The sequence below is a fragment of the Ambystoma mexicanum genome, chromosome 10, assembly GCF_040938575.1.
Source record: "Ambystoma mexicanum isolate Mex_15411 chromosome 10, UKY_AmexF1_1, whole genome shotgun sequence".
Taxonomy (NCBI): domain Eukaryota; kingdom Metazoa; phylum Chordata; class Amphibia; order Caudata; family Ambystomatidae; genus Ambystoma; species Ambystoma mexicanum.
In genome coordinates, this window is record NC_090932.1 from 322,813,310 (window position 1) to 322,827,369 (window position 14,060).

At 44.8% G+C, this 14,060-nt stretch overlaps 1 protein-coding gene across 8 annotated transcripts in view; it reads right to left on the reverse strand.

The window, feature by feature from the left end:
* TACC1 (transforming acidic coiled-coil containing protein 1) overlaps positions 1 to 14,060 on the reverse strand; it is an 868,514-nt gene that overhangs the window by 92,436 nt on the left and 762,018 nt on the right. For 6 of the 8 annotated variants that reach the window (XM_069617927.1, XM_069617926.1, XM_069617922.1 and 3 more), the window contains one exon: positions 12,368 to 12,575. In XM_069617927.1, the coding sequence (XP_069474028.1) occupies positions 12,368 to 12,575 (208 nt within the window). The remainder of the gene's footprint in view (positions 1 to 12,367; positions 12,576 to 14,060) is intronic. The other 2 variants (XM_069617923.1, XM_069617925.1) reach the window with 1 other exon arrangement.

Sequence of the window (14,060 nt, forward strand, 5' to 3'; positions counted from 1 at the left end):
ATGGATCTCTCCGCAACCCTTGGCAACACGAGGCATGACTCATGAGGTGATGAGCGGCCTCTGAAAGATGCACCTTCCACGGATGGTCTAGGCACAATGGCGGCACTGTTTGCATGGCCTGTTTATCCTGAACCGCAGGGCTTTGAAATGTGATACAGGGTGTGGTGGTGGCAGGTGGTCCCTTCATATTGGAATTACACCTACCTACATAACTGTGGCATTGCAACCCAGCCCATATCATATTGTTGGGATGCACGTCTTGCTCCCGCCCCTTCACAAATGATTCAGGTTGCGAAAAACATACTAGAGCATGCCACAGTGAACGTGCACGGTCAAAGGGGAGTGAAACTTATGAAGCGGGTATCGTAGATACATGAATGTAGGTAGGCCCATATATAGGGCATGAGGGATATTGCATAATGGTAGTGTAATATAGTGTATAATAATGCTGATGCAGAGACAGAGCCTGGGTGCGAGAAGCACTGAAGCACTGCCATATTAGAAGTGAGGCCTAGCATTTTGCATTCCCTGTCGGAAGCGTAGCAGCAAAACACAGTGAAGAGTTCTAATCATTTTCCCCTTTCCCATGTCTTAGTCTGAGAATAATGCGTATTGGACATATAAGTGGTTCAATTGTATCGAGTGATAGGGCTGCGAAACCAGAAAGGAATGTGAATGGCCGAGCATGGGCAGGGCTGTGCCCGTCCAGAAGGACAATCTCATGGGAGTCAGGGCAGAGGTCGGAAGCTGCCAATACACCCAGCATAGATTTAGGACACTAGCACCTCCCAGGAGAATGGCCATCCCGTTTGAACTGCCAGATGACTATAAAATAGAAGACATAACACCCTCAGAAATCACTTGATTCATGTGGTCCTCGAGAGGTCTGGGAGAAGTTCTGAGGAGAGGCAGCTGATAAGACGGGAGCAAGGAGTGAAACATCCTGTTATTTGTGATATGAGGGCAGGAGGTGATGCCAACAAAAGTAGTTCTGCAGTGGGGAGGGATGGTGGGGGTGCCTGCATGTCTGGCATCAAGAGAAGCACTCCCTTATTCTGAAGGGCCAATTTGACCTGGGTTAATGACCAATGTGACTAAGCCTGATGGGAGAGTAACATATGAAGCAACCCACTAATCCAGTAGCGGTGAATCAATGCGACGGCGTACAAAAACCATGTGTTAGGCGACAAGGGTAGGTTAGCGTGTGGCCAATCAGTGGTGTCGCTAGGGTAGGGCCAGGGGGGTACTGGCCTCTCCTGCAAAATGTGGCGCCCCTCTTTATGCCCTGCCTTGGGAGTGTTGCCAAGTCCGCTTAAAGTGGGCTTGTTGACTTTGCAGCAAAGCCCATTGCATCTGAACAGAACTCCCTGACTGGCCTGCACGCAGCCCTGACCTTTATTGTGGCCTTAAAGGCCTGAAATTACTCCTTTGTCTTAGGTCTGATCTGATGGGTTCTGTATTCCATCTTTGAGATTCCTAACAGCTGGCTTACCTAGTACAAGGGTGTACACTTACAAGATATTTAAAGTTACACAAGTTTCAAAGTTAGTAATTAAGGCTACATGTACAAATCGGATTGCTTCACAGGGATAGTTAAAGGTTCTTAAAAGGTTGCACAAGGTGGAGATTTGTAACAAATGTAATCATTATACTACTGTATTTACTACAAATCTTTTTTTAGTGATTCTTAAAGTGAGAAAAGTACAGTTGTGTGAAAGGAAGGCTTTTATCAGGCTCTCATTATTTTGCATTCTGTGACCTCTATTTTTCCTTTCTGGATGTGGAAAATAAAACTACAATATTCTTTTGGCATACATTTTTTCACTAAGGATTTAAATAGTGTAAGGTTATTTTGATTTGAGATATATGGGTATTTTGCAAGTAAACTATCAAAACACTCAAGGATTCAGTAGCCAGGCATGAGAGGGCCATCCAGTCCTGTTTTCCCCCTCTGGATTCTGGGACTTGTATTTTTTTCTATCCTATTCGAAATTTGGGAAAACTGCATGTCTCACAATTACAAGCATAAACAGGACTGGGTCGCCTTCTCATGCATGGCCATGGGAAACGTGAGCACTCTTCTCTATCAGGCAGTATTATTATAGGCTTTGAAATCCAAAATGTACATATTTGTAGCAAGTTGGGCTTTAAAGTTGTGTGTTCAAATGCCTAAACTGTAGATTGGGTTCAAATCCCAGTTTAACAGTTTGACCAAAGTGTGTGATCCTGGGCCAACAAGGTATTCTCTTCATGTATAGTGGACTGATCTCAGCAGCGCCATCTATTTATTTCCTCCTCTATTGCTGCCAGTCACCAAAAGGGCATGGGCCGTCCATAGTATGGCCCCACAGGAGAATGAGTGAAACATTGTGCTATGTCCCGTTATGCTATTTTATTGAGTTTTGTAAAGTACACACTCCACCAAGAGTTGAAATGCCCTGGGTGTGATATCCTGATTGAGAATTGGAGCTTGAAGGTGATGGTTGATAGTTGTTCCCCTTACATGATCATAACAAACAAAACATGGGCATGTCTCAAGTACAAGGGGCTTAAGGCCAATGTACACCAACTGTACACTAACCGGACATAAGAAACCCCAGAGGATTTGAAGGTTGCAGAATTTACATTGTTGGCTGGATAAAGATCATAGTCAAGTTCATGGATCTACGGCTTTGAAAATTAGATTAGATTCATGCGAGGCTGAACTGTTTTTTTTTGCGGAGGGTGAAAAGGGAGACAAGAAGAAGGAAAGTGCTGATGGGCATGAAGGGACAGCGGATGAGGAAATAACAGATGTCTTTCACATTAAGTTAAGTCGACTCAAGGATTATGCTAAAAAAATATTTTAAGGCCAGATGCAGTTTCAATAGTACACAAAAAGGCAAGACGAATTCCGTTCATTTTGGTAGACAAAGTTGAACAAGAACTGGACAGGTTGGAAGAGGAAGGGATAAGTGAGAAGGTTGAATCCTCACAGTGGGTGAGACCCATAGGGGTGGTGCTAAAGAAGAATGGGAAGCTTAGGATATGTGTAGACCTGAGAGACCTGAATAAGAACATTCAAGTGACACATTTCCCCTAACAATTATATCCCAAAATTTTAATTGCATAGAGGAGCAGATGTTTTCACCACTCTGTATTTGCCAAATGTCTATCTTCAGATCAATCTCAAAGAGAATTGTAGGGATTGGACCTACTTTCATCATGCAGTTTGGAATGTACTAATCTCGGGAGGATAGCTCAGGGGCAACGTGCTCACCTTGGGAACAAGACGACATGAAGCAACACCAGTTTGATTCCTGGGTCCGCGCTTAGAAACAACCTATCATGTCATATCATAAGAGAATGCTGTTTGGGCTGGCGTTGGCAGCTGCAGTGTTTCAGAGGGTGATGAGTCATGACAAAAACACTCAAAGCATTGAAAGGAACTTTAGTGTATCAAGACAATATTATTGTGTATGGAAAGGGCGACAGAGAGCATGATGAGGTTGAAATGAGTGTTGCGCATGTTGAGTGAAAAAAGTCTGAAAATGGAGAAGAGCAAGTGCAAATTCAAGGAATGTGAAGTGGAGTATTTGGGTCATGTGGTAAGTGGAAATGGGTATAAACCCAAAGAAGATGCCATGGAGGCCATTTAAAGCGCACCTGATCCCAATAACGAAAGACAAACTAAGGTCCTTCTTGGGATTATGCAAGTGGAACAGCAATTTTGTGAGAGATTTTGCCAGCCTGACAGAACCAATGAGAAAGCTGCTTAAGAAGGAAAACAAATTTGAGTAGAGTGAGGCATGTGGAAGTGCAGATAAACTCATAAAGGATAGCATTTGTGAGACATTGGAATTGGGAGGACGTAGTAGGGAGGAAGGCTAAACTCACTGTACATGCCAGTGGAATTGTATTGGGTTCGTCTTATCGCAGGTGGTCGATGGCTATGAATGAGTGATTTGCCATGCTTCTAGAGCAGTAACTGAAGGTACTCCATAATAGAAAGATTTGGTGGCGTGTGTTTGGGGAGTGAACTACTTTTGCAAAACTGTGTGGGGAACAGGTTTACCATTTGTGCGGACCATAAGCCGTTGGTGGAAATGTTGACAGAGAAGGGCATGTGCAAAGCGACCCTTAGGCTAGCGAGATTGAGTACAAGATTACAAGACTATGATTATGATATCAAATATGTGCCTCGAGTAAAGAACAAGGTGGCTGATTCCTCTCGAGACGGCCTTTGAAAACGGGAAGAGGAGTTCAAGATGATGAGGCCGAAGCAGTGGTGGGGGTTTTAGATGTCATTTCAAAAGAGAGGTGGATTGAAGAGCTTCAGGCTAAGTGTTGAGCAAAGTTATGGCCTACATAATTAGAGGATGGCCTAATAAGAGCATGTTAGATGAACATAGCTCAACGTTTTGGGAGGTCAGGGAGATCTACTCACAAGAGAGGACAAGTTGACACAGCCTGACATTTTGAGAGAGGAACTTATTGAAATAGCACACCAGGGTCCTCCTGGGTCAAGAGGCACCAAGCAGAATGTTAAGTCAAAGTACTGGTGGCCTGGTATGGACGTCAAGGTTGAGAGGTTTGTGTGGGGTTGTTGGCCCTTCCAGAACTCAGACAAAAGTTGCAAGGTGCAAAAATCTGGTTTGGTGGTCATGCACAGGCCAGAAGAAGCATGGTAAGAGTTAGGTATAGACATTTTTGGCCCGTTCGGTAATCTTGGGAGAGGAAAAAGATGTCTAATTGCACTGGTGAACTACTGCTCCATATGGGAAGGGGCTAAGATGGTGAGCAGTGTCAGTCTGAATGATGTAATTAAGTTTTTGGTGCAAGAATTTAGAACGGAAGGATATCCCAAAAGAATTATTAGAGACAGTGGAGTACAATTCAGATGTGATGAAATGAAGAGTTAAACCAGGTCTATGGGTATTAAGTGGACGTTCTCAGCCAATTATCTCTAGAATAAGGGGATAGTAGAGAGGTGCAACAGGGTCTTGGCTGAAACTGTGGAACAAGCGATTAGGAATAATCTAGCGATTGAGCCAGCCATTGATGACAAGTAGTGGAGTATCCATCCGGAGAGATACTGCGAAATCTCCCTTTATGGTGACGAGGAAGGGAGTCCAACACAGCGTTGAATCATGTATGGGTCAATAGATGGAAGATGTGTAAAGAAGGTAAGATGGATATAACTGAGTGTGATGGATGCAGATTGGAGAGAGGATTAAGAAGGGTCGGCGGACAGTAAAAGGAGAGTCTACGCTTTCGAAGCTTGTTGTGATCAAGGAAGTATTTACCAATGCGGTTAGAATTCAGGATGGGTCCATTTGTAACGTGGACCGAGTGAGCAAGTGGAATTGGGATGGTCCAAGAGAGGGCAGAATTGTGCATGAAAACAAGTATGATGGCAGAGGTTTTCTTCATTACGTAGGTGAAGTCTTTGATGGCAACAGTGCCACAAGTGAGAATCCAGTGAGCATGGGTGGTGTGGATGATGGGGGGGGGGGGAACATTCGGTTGGGTTCAAATGACCGTGCTGTGTTAAGAGGGAGGACAAGAAGACCTCCCATTTGGTCTAAAGATTATGTGTTGAGCTGATCCCCTGGTGGTCTTGCATTATTTAACTATGTCAAGTTCTAAAGTTTGAATACCGTTTTATCTTGGATATGAGGTTTACTGTTTGGTTCGCATTTTCGTGTTTGGTGGGAGGGGTGTGTGTAGTATCCCTGTGCTTGCCTTGTGCCCTGCTCCAGAATGGATTGTATGAATGTTGGGTGCGTGCAGGAGGGTAGAATGTGGGTGAGGGTGGAGCAGGGAGAGGCAGTTGGTAAGGGACAACAGTGGTAGCAGGGAGCACAGGGTAGTTGCTGCAATTATAAATAAAGAAGTGTGCCTACCTTCAGTTGACTTGTGCTGCTCATTGAGGTAAACTCCTTAAGAGAAAATGCAACAAGGCGATGAGGACTAGCGTTCTGCTGGGAACTGCAAGGCCGCGGGGACTGCACTACCTGAGGTTGCCTTGAAGGCAGTCTGTAATGTGTGCACTGCAAAGTGCACATTTAATAGGATAGGTTTTTTATAACGCGCTTAATACCCAGAGGTTTTTAAGTGCGGGCCCGGGGATCGAACCTGTGTTGCTCCGTGTTGTCTTGCTTCCAAGGCGAGCACTTTGCTGCTGAGCTATCCTCACAGCAATATACTCAACTAAAGAAGTATTTGCTTTATGCTAATACTTCTCAACATATGGGAGTTCGGGTCCCAGGAGGGGCTCGAGGCACATTTCAAATGCACAGGTTGAACGGCCCTGGCACCAATAGATTGCTCGATAGATAGGGTGACCAAATGTCCCAGTCTTGCCGGCATTGTCCCGGAATTTGGCCGCCCCCCTTTTTTTTTATTTATAAACCCCCTTCCCGGTTTTTGATAAAAGGCATGGTGAGCTATTTGAACAATCCCGGGTATGACTGTATAAGTAATAATTTCTGGAACAATCATAAACTAAATTACTGTTATTATAGTTCAGTCATTTTACATTAAGCTCTCCTGAAGCTGTCTCGAAATCTCAACCTTTTTGTTAGTAGCAACAGAGGTCGAAGTGGGCGGGAGCAGTCGGGAGCGGTGCTCCTATACTTTTTCATTTTTCAGTTTCACTGTTCCTATACTTTTATTTTGAAAAGAAACCATACATACAAGTGTAGGAAGAAGTTGAAGGTTGCACTTCAGTGCACTGCACTGGACATTCCCTTAAATAATTGGTGGGTTTGTTTGGGGGTATGGACTGTGTGTGGGAGAGGGTGGCGATGGCGTTTGTGGAGAGCGGGGCAGACCAGCAGAGAACATAGCTCCACTACTTCTTTTCCTACACTTCGACCACTGAGTAGCAATGTGAATTGATTGCTCGTGCCGCAGAGACCGCCCGTTTAAGGGTTTCATAGCAAGACCTTAAGTAGCACTCCGAGCAAAAGTTGTTTTTGTTTTGAATAAGCTTACAAGCCACAACCAAATCTACATAATTGATATCCAGGGGAATGACACACTGGTTGAATGGGAAGCCACCTGACCCGGCTCTGGCAGCAGTGAACACTGAACAGCTCATCCGCTTAGCAAGGGGTTTGAAGTGCTCTTCTAAAAGCAGCGCTCTGCTGGCAGCAGGGCTCCCCCTAGTGGCACTCTGCACTGTAGACTTTTCCGAGGCAAACTTCCCGAGTCATCACAGCAGGAGTGACGTGCTGTTTATTTTAACATGAGAACACACCCTATTTTCACTCTGAAAAAAACGAGCATGACTGGCGTTTAGCTTGAGCGCTCGCCTGAGAAATGCGAGTCTAATCTACAGTTACACGAACAATTCAAAACCGGCAGTGTCGCTTCAGTCCGTCCTCTCTATACAAAAAATACATGTATCTTTATGTAAGAAAGACTGGAGACTCTGGTCCTTGAATCTGCACTCTGCCGGCAGAGAAACAGCGAGAGATACCATTTTGTTTTGCCCAGGACAAACTTACAAATCGTCTGTTAAGCGATGCCCATACGCAGTCTCCACGCGAGCTTAGTCGCGGATCCTGCCTACATCCCCAGGAAAGCCATAAAAGGCCTCAAACCTCCAGGGCACTGCTCCCAGTGGATTCAATCCAATGGAATGTAATCTCGTTGTCCTGTGCATTGTTTCAATACACCCACAATGACACCAAGGGGCACAGCCAGACCATCCTCGCGCACACCTCAGCCCCCTTCCCATTGCAAACATTTTCTGCAGTGAGCTCTCAGCGCCTTGAAGCCATGGAAATTGTAAATGATCAGCTTTTCAAGGTAAATTGGCAATCTTTGCCCTACGAATGTAGGCTAACAGTTGCCGGACACCTATCTTTTTTTGCCTCTGCAGCAAACCACCTACAGCAAATGTTTCGCCTTGTCTCGCTCCTTCAGGCTCACCCCTTCCCACGCACGCATAACTATGGCGAACAACGCTTCATTTCTCCCACAAGCATGCTTGACAGTAAGTCACATCTCCATGTCCCGCCTCCTGAGATAACAGTACCCGCTGCAGCCCATCATATCTACATCCATCAGAGAAAGTCACTGAAATGAAAGACTCTCGGCAACTGTACAAGAATGGGAAGACAATTTGTTATGGCAGATTAATCTAGAGACAGGGCAGGCCCTAGGATTTGCAGGGCCCCAGGCGGCAAAAGATGTGCTGGCCCCTTTATTTGCATTGCAGCAAATGATGTCACAAAATGAGCCATTCATACTCGAGGGGATCAAATAAATTCACGTTCAATATCTGAATTTTAACGTTTAATATTACGGTTGCAGCAACATCAGGAGTGAGGCTTATTTTGGAGTAGCCGAACGAGTGAGCTGAATCATTTGTAGAGATGGGTACCTCAAAAGAAAGCACTGTGAGAAGGAAGAGCAGGACAAAGTAATGAAGATCACCGGTAAGTAACCCAAACATACCTAATGTGACTGCACGTTCCAAGGATGCAACAGCAGGGACTGGCCCTGGGCCAGACAGGGCAAAGTGCTTTTGCTGCAGGATAGTGCAATCGTAACAAAGCCTATGTACAGGAAAGGTACTGAGGCAGTCAGAGTAAGCAATTTTACAATTCTTCAAATGTCATCAATACGGCTCAAGTCCAGAAAAAAGTGTGGCCAATAATTAACATACGCACAGGGACTCAACCTATCCTAAAGTGAAGTAGGCATATCTAATTCAAATGGCCTTTTCTAATAGTGGAAAATTAAAAATAGAAATGAACATCGTCTTTCACAAAATGAATCATCAATACCCGAAAAAACAAAAAACAAACAGCTAGAGGAGCGTTTCCTCAAACTTTGCTCGCTAAGAATAAAAGCTGTCCACCTTTTAACCCAAAATTCTATATTGAAATATTCTATGGAAAGCAACATACCAATACAAAATGTTTGCTTTGAAGACACTTTGTGGTTTTGTGGGTTTAAATCCTGGTGGGTGAAAACTTGAGCAAACAAGCTTTTTGACATGCTGACCTCAAAAACACCCAAGGGGGGTGGAGTCTGCACTGTGAAAAAAGTGGGCAGACTCTGTCAACCCACTTGTAATCTCAACTTGTACCCTTAAAATCGGCACAAGGCCAGGTAGAATATCTTCAGTCTAGCTACCTCTCTTGCATAATCCATGGGCCTGGTAAATCATCAGAACAAATGTACCCTCTGATCCTTTCCCCTCCTCACCACGACATTTGGCTTTCAACAAATCAGACTTGAAAAGCACACACATCATAATTAAAGTACTCCAGCAATATACAAATCCTTTTACAAATATGTTAAACAAAAGAGTACAAATGTTGTATTATTTTCACCCAATCTGAAAGACTACAAATACCAGAATGCAATTCCACAAAATCATACAAAAAGGCTTGTAGGCTGTCTTTCAAGATTTTATCATAACAAAAGATAATATTAATGTTAATATTATATAACATTTGTACCGTGCACTATCACCACCGGAGTGGTCCCCTGGCGCTCTGGCGGCTCCGAAAGAGGGAGGGAAGGTGGGTTAGTGGGAGGAGGCTGGAGAAGTGCAAGAATGCAATGATGTGCTGTTGGCAGCCTCAGCCCGGTGGGTCCGTCGGCTGGGCCTGGGGTGTTTGCGGCCGGTAGTCGTCATGTACTAATGTGCGAGTCTATGTGTGTTTATTGTTTTGTTGTTGCAGTTTAGAGAAGTTTGTGTGGTTTGTTGTGCTGGAGGTTTGTGGTTGTGTTTGGTTTGGAGTTTGAAAGGTGTATGCAGAGGAGGAAATTGTAAGTGGTATTGGTTAGTTGGTATCTCTATACTGAATTGAGGAGTTGGGCTTGCGTAATCTCACTCGATGGGGTGCTTGGGCACCCTGTGCCTCTGGAAGGTCCGTGCCCGTTTTGCATTCGAGGCCCCTTGAACATCTCGCTGCCTCCTCCACCCGCTCCGTCAATAATCTTGCATGTTCCTCACCCCCATTCACATGGCTAGTGCACCTGCCAGTGTCCATACCTCATGTGAATGAGAAATGGTAACCTTTTGCATCATTTGACAAAGTCATGCTTTATGATGCGAGTGAAATGTGACCTTCTATCCCCTCAAAAATGTACAAATGAAGAATATTTTTGTCAATATATTTGAATTGTCTTCAAAGAAGACAGATTTGTACAGCAACTAGTTTTTCTGTATGTGCTTTCAGAATAAAATGCCCTTTTCCAAAAGAAAAGGTTCTTAAATGGACCATTACTTAAAACAAAGAGTGTGATAAGCCCCAACTGTGACGCCCTACGGGTCTGATGAGCTGCTGGGGAGGTGGGCAGGGCGTATTTGTCTCTAGAAGCGCTTCACAGGGTGGTGGAAGCTAACACCACCGCCTTGCTTAAACAGGCACAAAGAAAAGCCCTGTGGCTGGAAGCAGCCCAGCCTTTGTTACTTCTTATACTCAGGGCAGCAGGTAGCTGTGGGTCTCCAAGAGCGCAGGGTCTGGGGCGACGGCACAACCTGCCCATACCTCAGGCCGGCTCTGTCTGGTGGACAACCCCTTCGGCATGGCACAGGATTAAAAGGGTGGGGCTGCAATACTAATGCACATGCCCCTGAGTCAAGATGAACGAGTGACATGCCATAGCCCCCATAGCATGTTTCACTTGAAGAGACTTTGGGCTTCATTACAAGTAGGTCGGTGCACTTTATATGCGGCGGTATTACCGTATAGCGCTGCATTATTGCACTGCCCAACTATATGGAGGCAAATCTGTAATCTTTCCACCAAATTTCAGTGGAATTCCGCCCAAAAAAGCCCCAATGAGTCCTATGGACAAATAAATGTGGATTCACCATGCCACTGCCACTTGAAATCCAGCAATAATACCGCCAGACGAAGTGGTGGTAACAGTGATACAGTTTAGTGGTATCTGGGTGGATTTACCGGCTGACACCACCAAACTTGTAAAGAGGTCCAAAATGAAAGCCCATTTACATATCAATTATCACCAAAATATATTTTAAAATCCATTCATGGTAGGTCTAATGTCTTTGTCTACGGTTGTTTGTTTTATCTACCCTATAATATAAAATCATAAGAGGTGGTTTCGTGTACCGTTTTTCAGTAACCTTTATTGTAACATTTTTTGTAACGCTTGAAATTGGGGTCAACTGATGCCTTACAGACATGGGACTGGTGTCATCCCGTTCCACATTTCGCCTACTTTGATGGTATACTGTCCAAACTACAATTCCGGAGGAGTTTGAAGTCCATGCACTGGAGTTCATTCACTGATGAAGTTGTGCATCAAGTTGGGTATAAGTGACGATTTTGTGTAACGTTTCATGTGAGTCTGGTGTCATTCCGTCCCATATGCAACCAACTTTGGTGGTATCTGGACCAAATCTACAATTCCTAAAGCGTTTCAAGTGTCATAACTGATATTGACGGATTAAGTTGTGTGATGAACTTGTGTAACTGATGGTACTGTGACGCTTTGACTTGGGGTCATTGTATGCCCTGAAGATATGGGTCTGCTGTCGTTCCGTCCCACATTCCTCCAACTTTGCTGGTATACTGTCCAATTTTTGGATTCCCCAAAGTGAAGGTTTGCGAACGAAGCAAGCCCTTGGTGGGGTATCCATATAAGCGCGTAGGCCACTGAGTCCGACGCTCAGCAGTTACCAGCGGGGGTGGGTGAGAGGCGAGCGGCATGAGCCCCTATGGGCTACAGATGTGACATCACAGATAATGACATTGCAGACTTTAGTTGAGCCACCCTGTGATTTTGTGTTGAACAATGAAACAAGAGTATTGCTTTTTCAGCTTTAATTGTTCCACTTGAGCGTTTGGAACAGCTGATCCTGTGCCCTGTAGCCAATGGAGTATAGGACAGAATGCTTTGGAAGGGTTCGAAAAAAACAGGTAATTTTAGGTTAAAATAATTAACCAATGGTACAGCGTAAAAATGATTTACATTACACTTTACAGATGTTATTGGATCCGTTGGCTTCCATGTTTCGATTCTCATGGATAATGTGAGAACAGGCTTCCCCGTGGGTGAGTCTATAAACCAAGCAGTTCAATATTCATGTCGGCTCTGTTTATCTCACACAGAAATAACACTCTGCCTATACATCCACAAAGAACGTCAAAAAGGGAAATGCACTGGAGACATTATGGAACCGTCCACAGTAACAAAAAACGGCAAATGCAAAATAGCACGGAGCAACTATGCAGCCCGCCACCAACAGAAGCGAATTTAAGCTTGCACTGCCTATTGTTAGTACCTTACTGATTGAGCAGTCATTCGCAATGTAGGGTTAGTTGTATCGGAATATTAATGTTTGCGAGCAAGCACTTGGACTACTTTACTTAATGATGAACTTCCATACCTTCATCTGGGAGTGGCAACTCATGATTTTTGTCAGACACAGGAACATTGGAACATTCAAAGAACTCCGGGTCGTCCTCTGGCTCACCTTTCACCTCCGACACTTCGGACTTCTGAGTAACTGTTGTTGATGCCAATTTCTCTTCATCAGTGGCATGGCCATCCCTGTTACCACCGTCTGGGAGGTTGGTGACATCTTCCTGGACATCCTACAGGTGAAATCATTGAACAGTGTAAGAGTTGGGCACATTTTACTTAATGTAGGTTTTTGTTGCATGTGGGGGACGTCTAGTATGAATACTGTACAGATGCTCTAGCTCCAACAATACAGTTGTTAGTGACAACCTACCCATGAATGGGAAATGTGCCTGATGCTGCAACAAGTCCCCAACCTTTAGTAATAATAGTTGCAAGTATAAAACCATAATAATTTTATGTCATTTTAGTGCTTTAGTAACATATTCGGATGCACACAGTGGTCTGCAGCTCTTCATTAGTTTTGGACTACTAATCCAATGATCCCTCGCCATTGATTATGCTTGCTAGTGCTGATGGGAGTTGTAGTCCAAAACACCTGGAGATCCAAAGGTTGCAGACCGGTCTAGTTGCAATGGGGTCAACAGGAAAGCACATCTTGCACAGTTAAACAATTTTGAAGGCAACAACAATTATACAATTCTTCAATTATATCAATAGAGGAAGAGGTAAATATGCAATGTTACTCTACTTTTATACTCTGCCAAATCACCACTGTAGTAGTTTCAGAGAGGCTGATTCTTGTCCGTGGCATATTGTGCACCTCCCTGGGGTGCTTCAGACCTTATTCTGCTTGGGGAATAGTGAGCAAAACTAAGGAATGCCAGAGAGCAGAAAGGGAAGAGAAGGATATATGCCTGGGCACGCTCCCGGTCCCCTCACATACCCACTACTAATCAATATTTAATTCATAGCTCTCTAAAACTGCCTTGGAACTAAATCACTTATGCAATCTCTACATCTCCCCTAACTTTATCCCCATCTGTTCAAGATTGCCACCCACCTTCTCGGACATCCGGCCCATGAAGTGTGTGTTAATCGAGGCTTTCGCTGCCACCTTCTCCCCACCTCAGGCTGACTCACACCCTGACACAGCCCTGTCCCTGCTTTACTCCTCTATTTATGCTACTCTTGATGTTCTTGCCCCTGTCATGAGGATCAGTTTGAAGTCCAAAGCCAAGTGTAATTCCTGGCATGAATCTGACCTAGCTACACGTAAACGCAAGTCTAGGGCGGCTGAGAGAAAATGGAGGGCTTCCCGCTCATCCTCTGACAAACTGGCCTGTCGCCTACCCCAAAGGCAATACCGGCTCGCTGTCCAAGAAGAGAGGTCACAATCAAGCCTGCATCTCTGTGGCATCTAACAACTCGGCCAAACTCTTTAAATCTGCAAGGAGCTGGTCAACCCTGCTGCAGTCTCCACCCCTCCTCTCACCTCCCAGGCTCTTTGCAATGCCCTTGCCTCTCACATTAATTCTAAAACCCAGGACATCTTGTCTACCCTCTCCTCTGCCCCCCTACTCTCCCGTATCCATCCCGGCTTGCAGACCTTCCCTCATCCCCCCTCCCACTTTCTCATCCTTTCCTCTTTTCTCCCCAGATGAGGTTGCTAGACAAGTCCGATCTATGAAAACCTCATCAAAACAGGTCCATCCCTG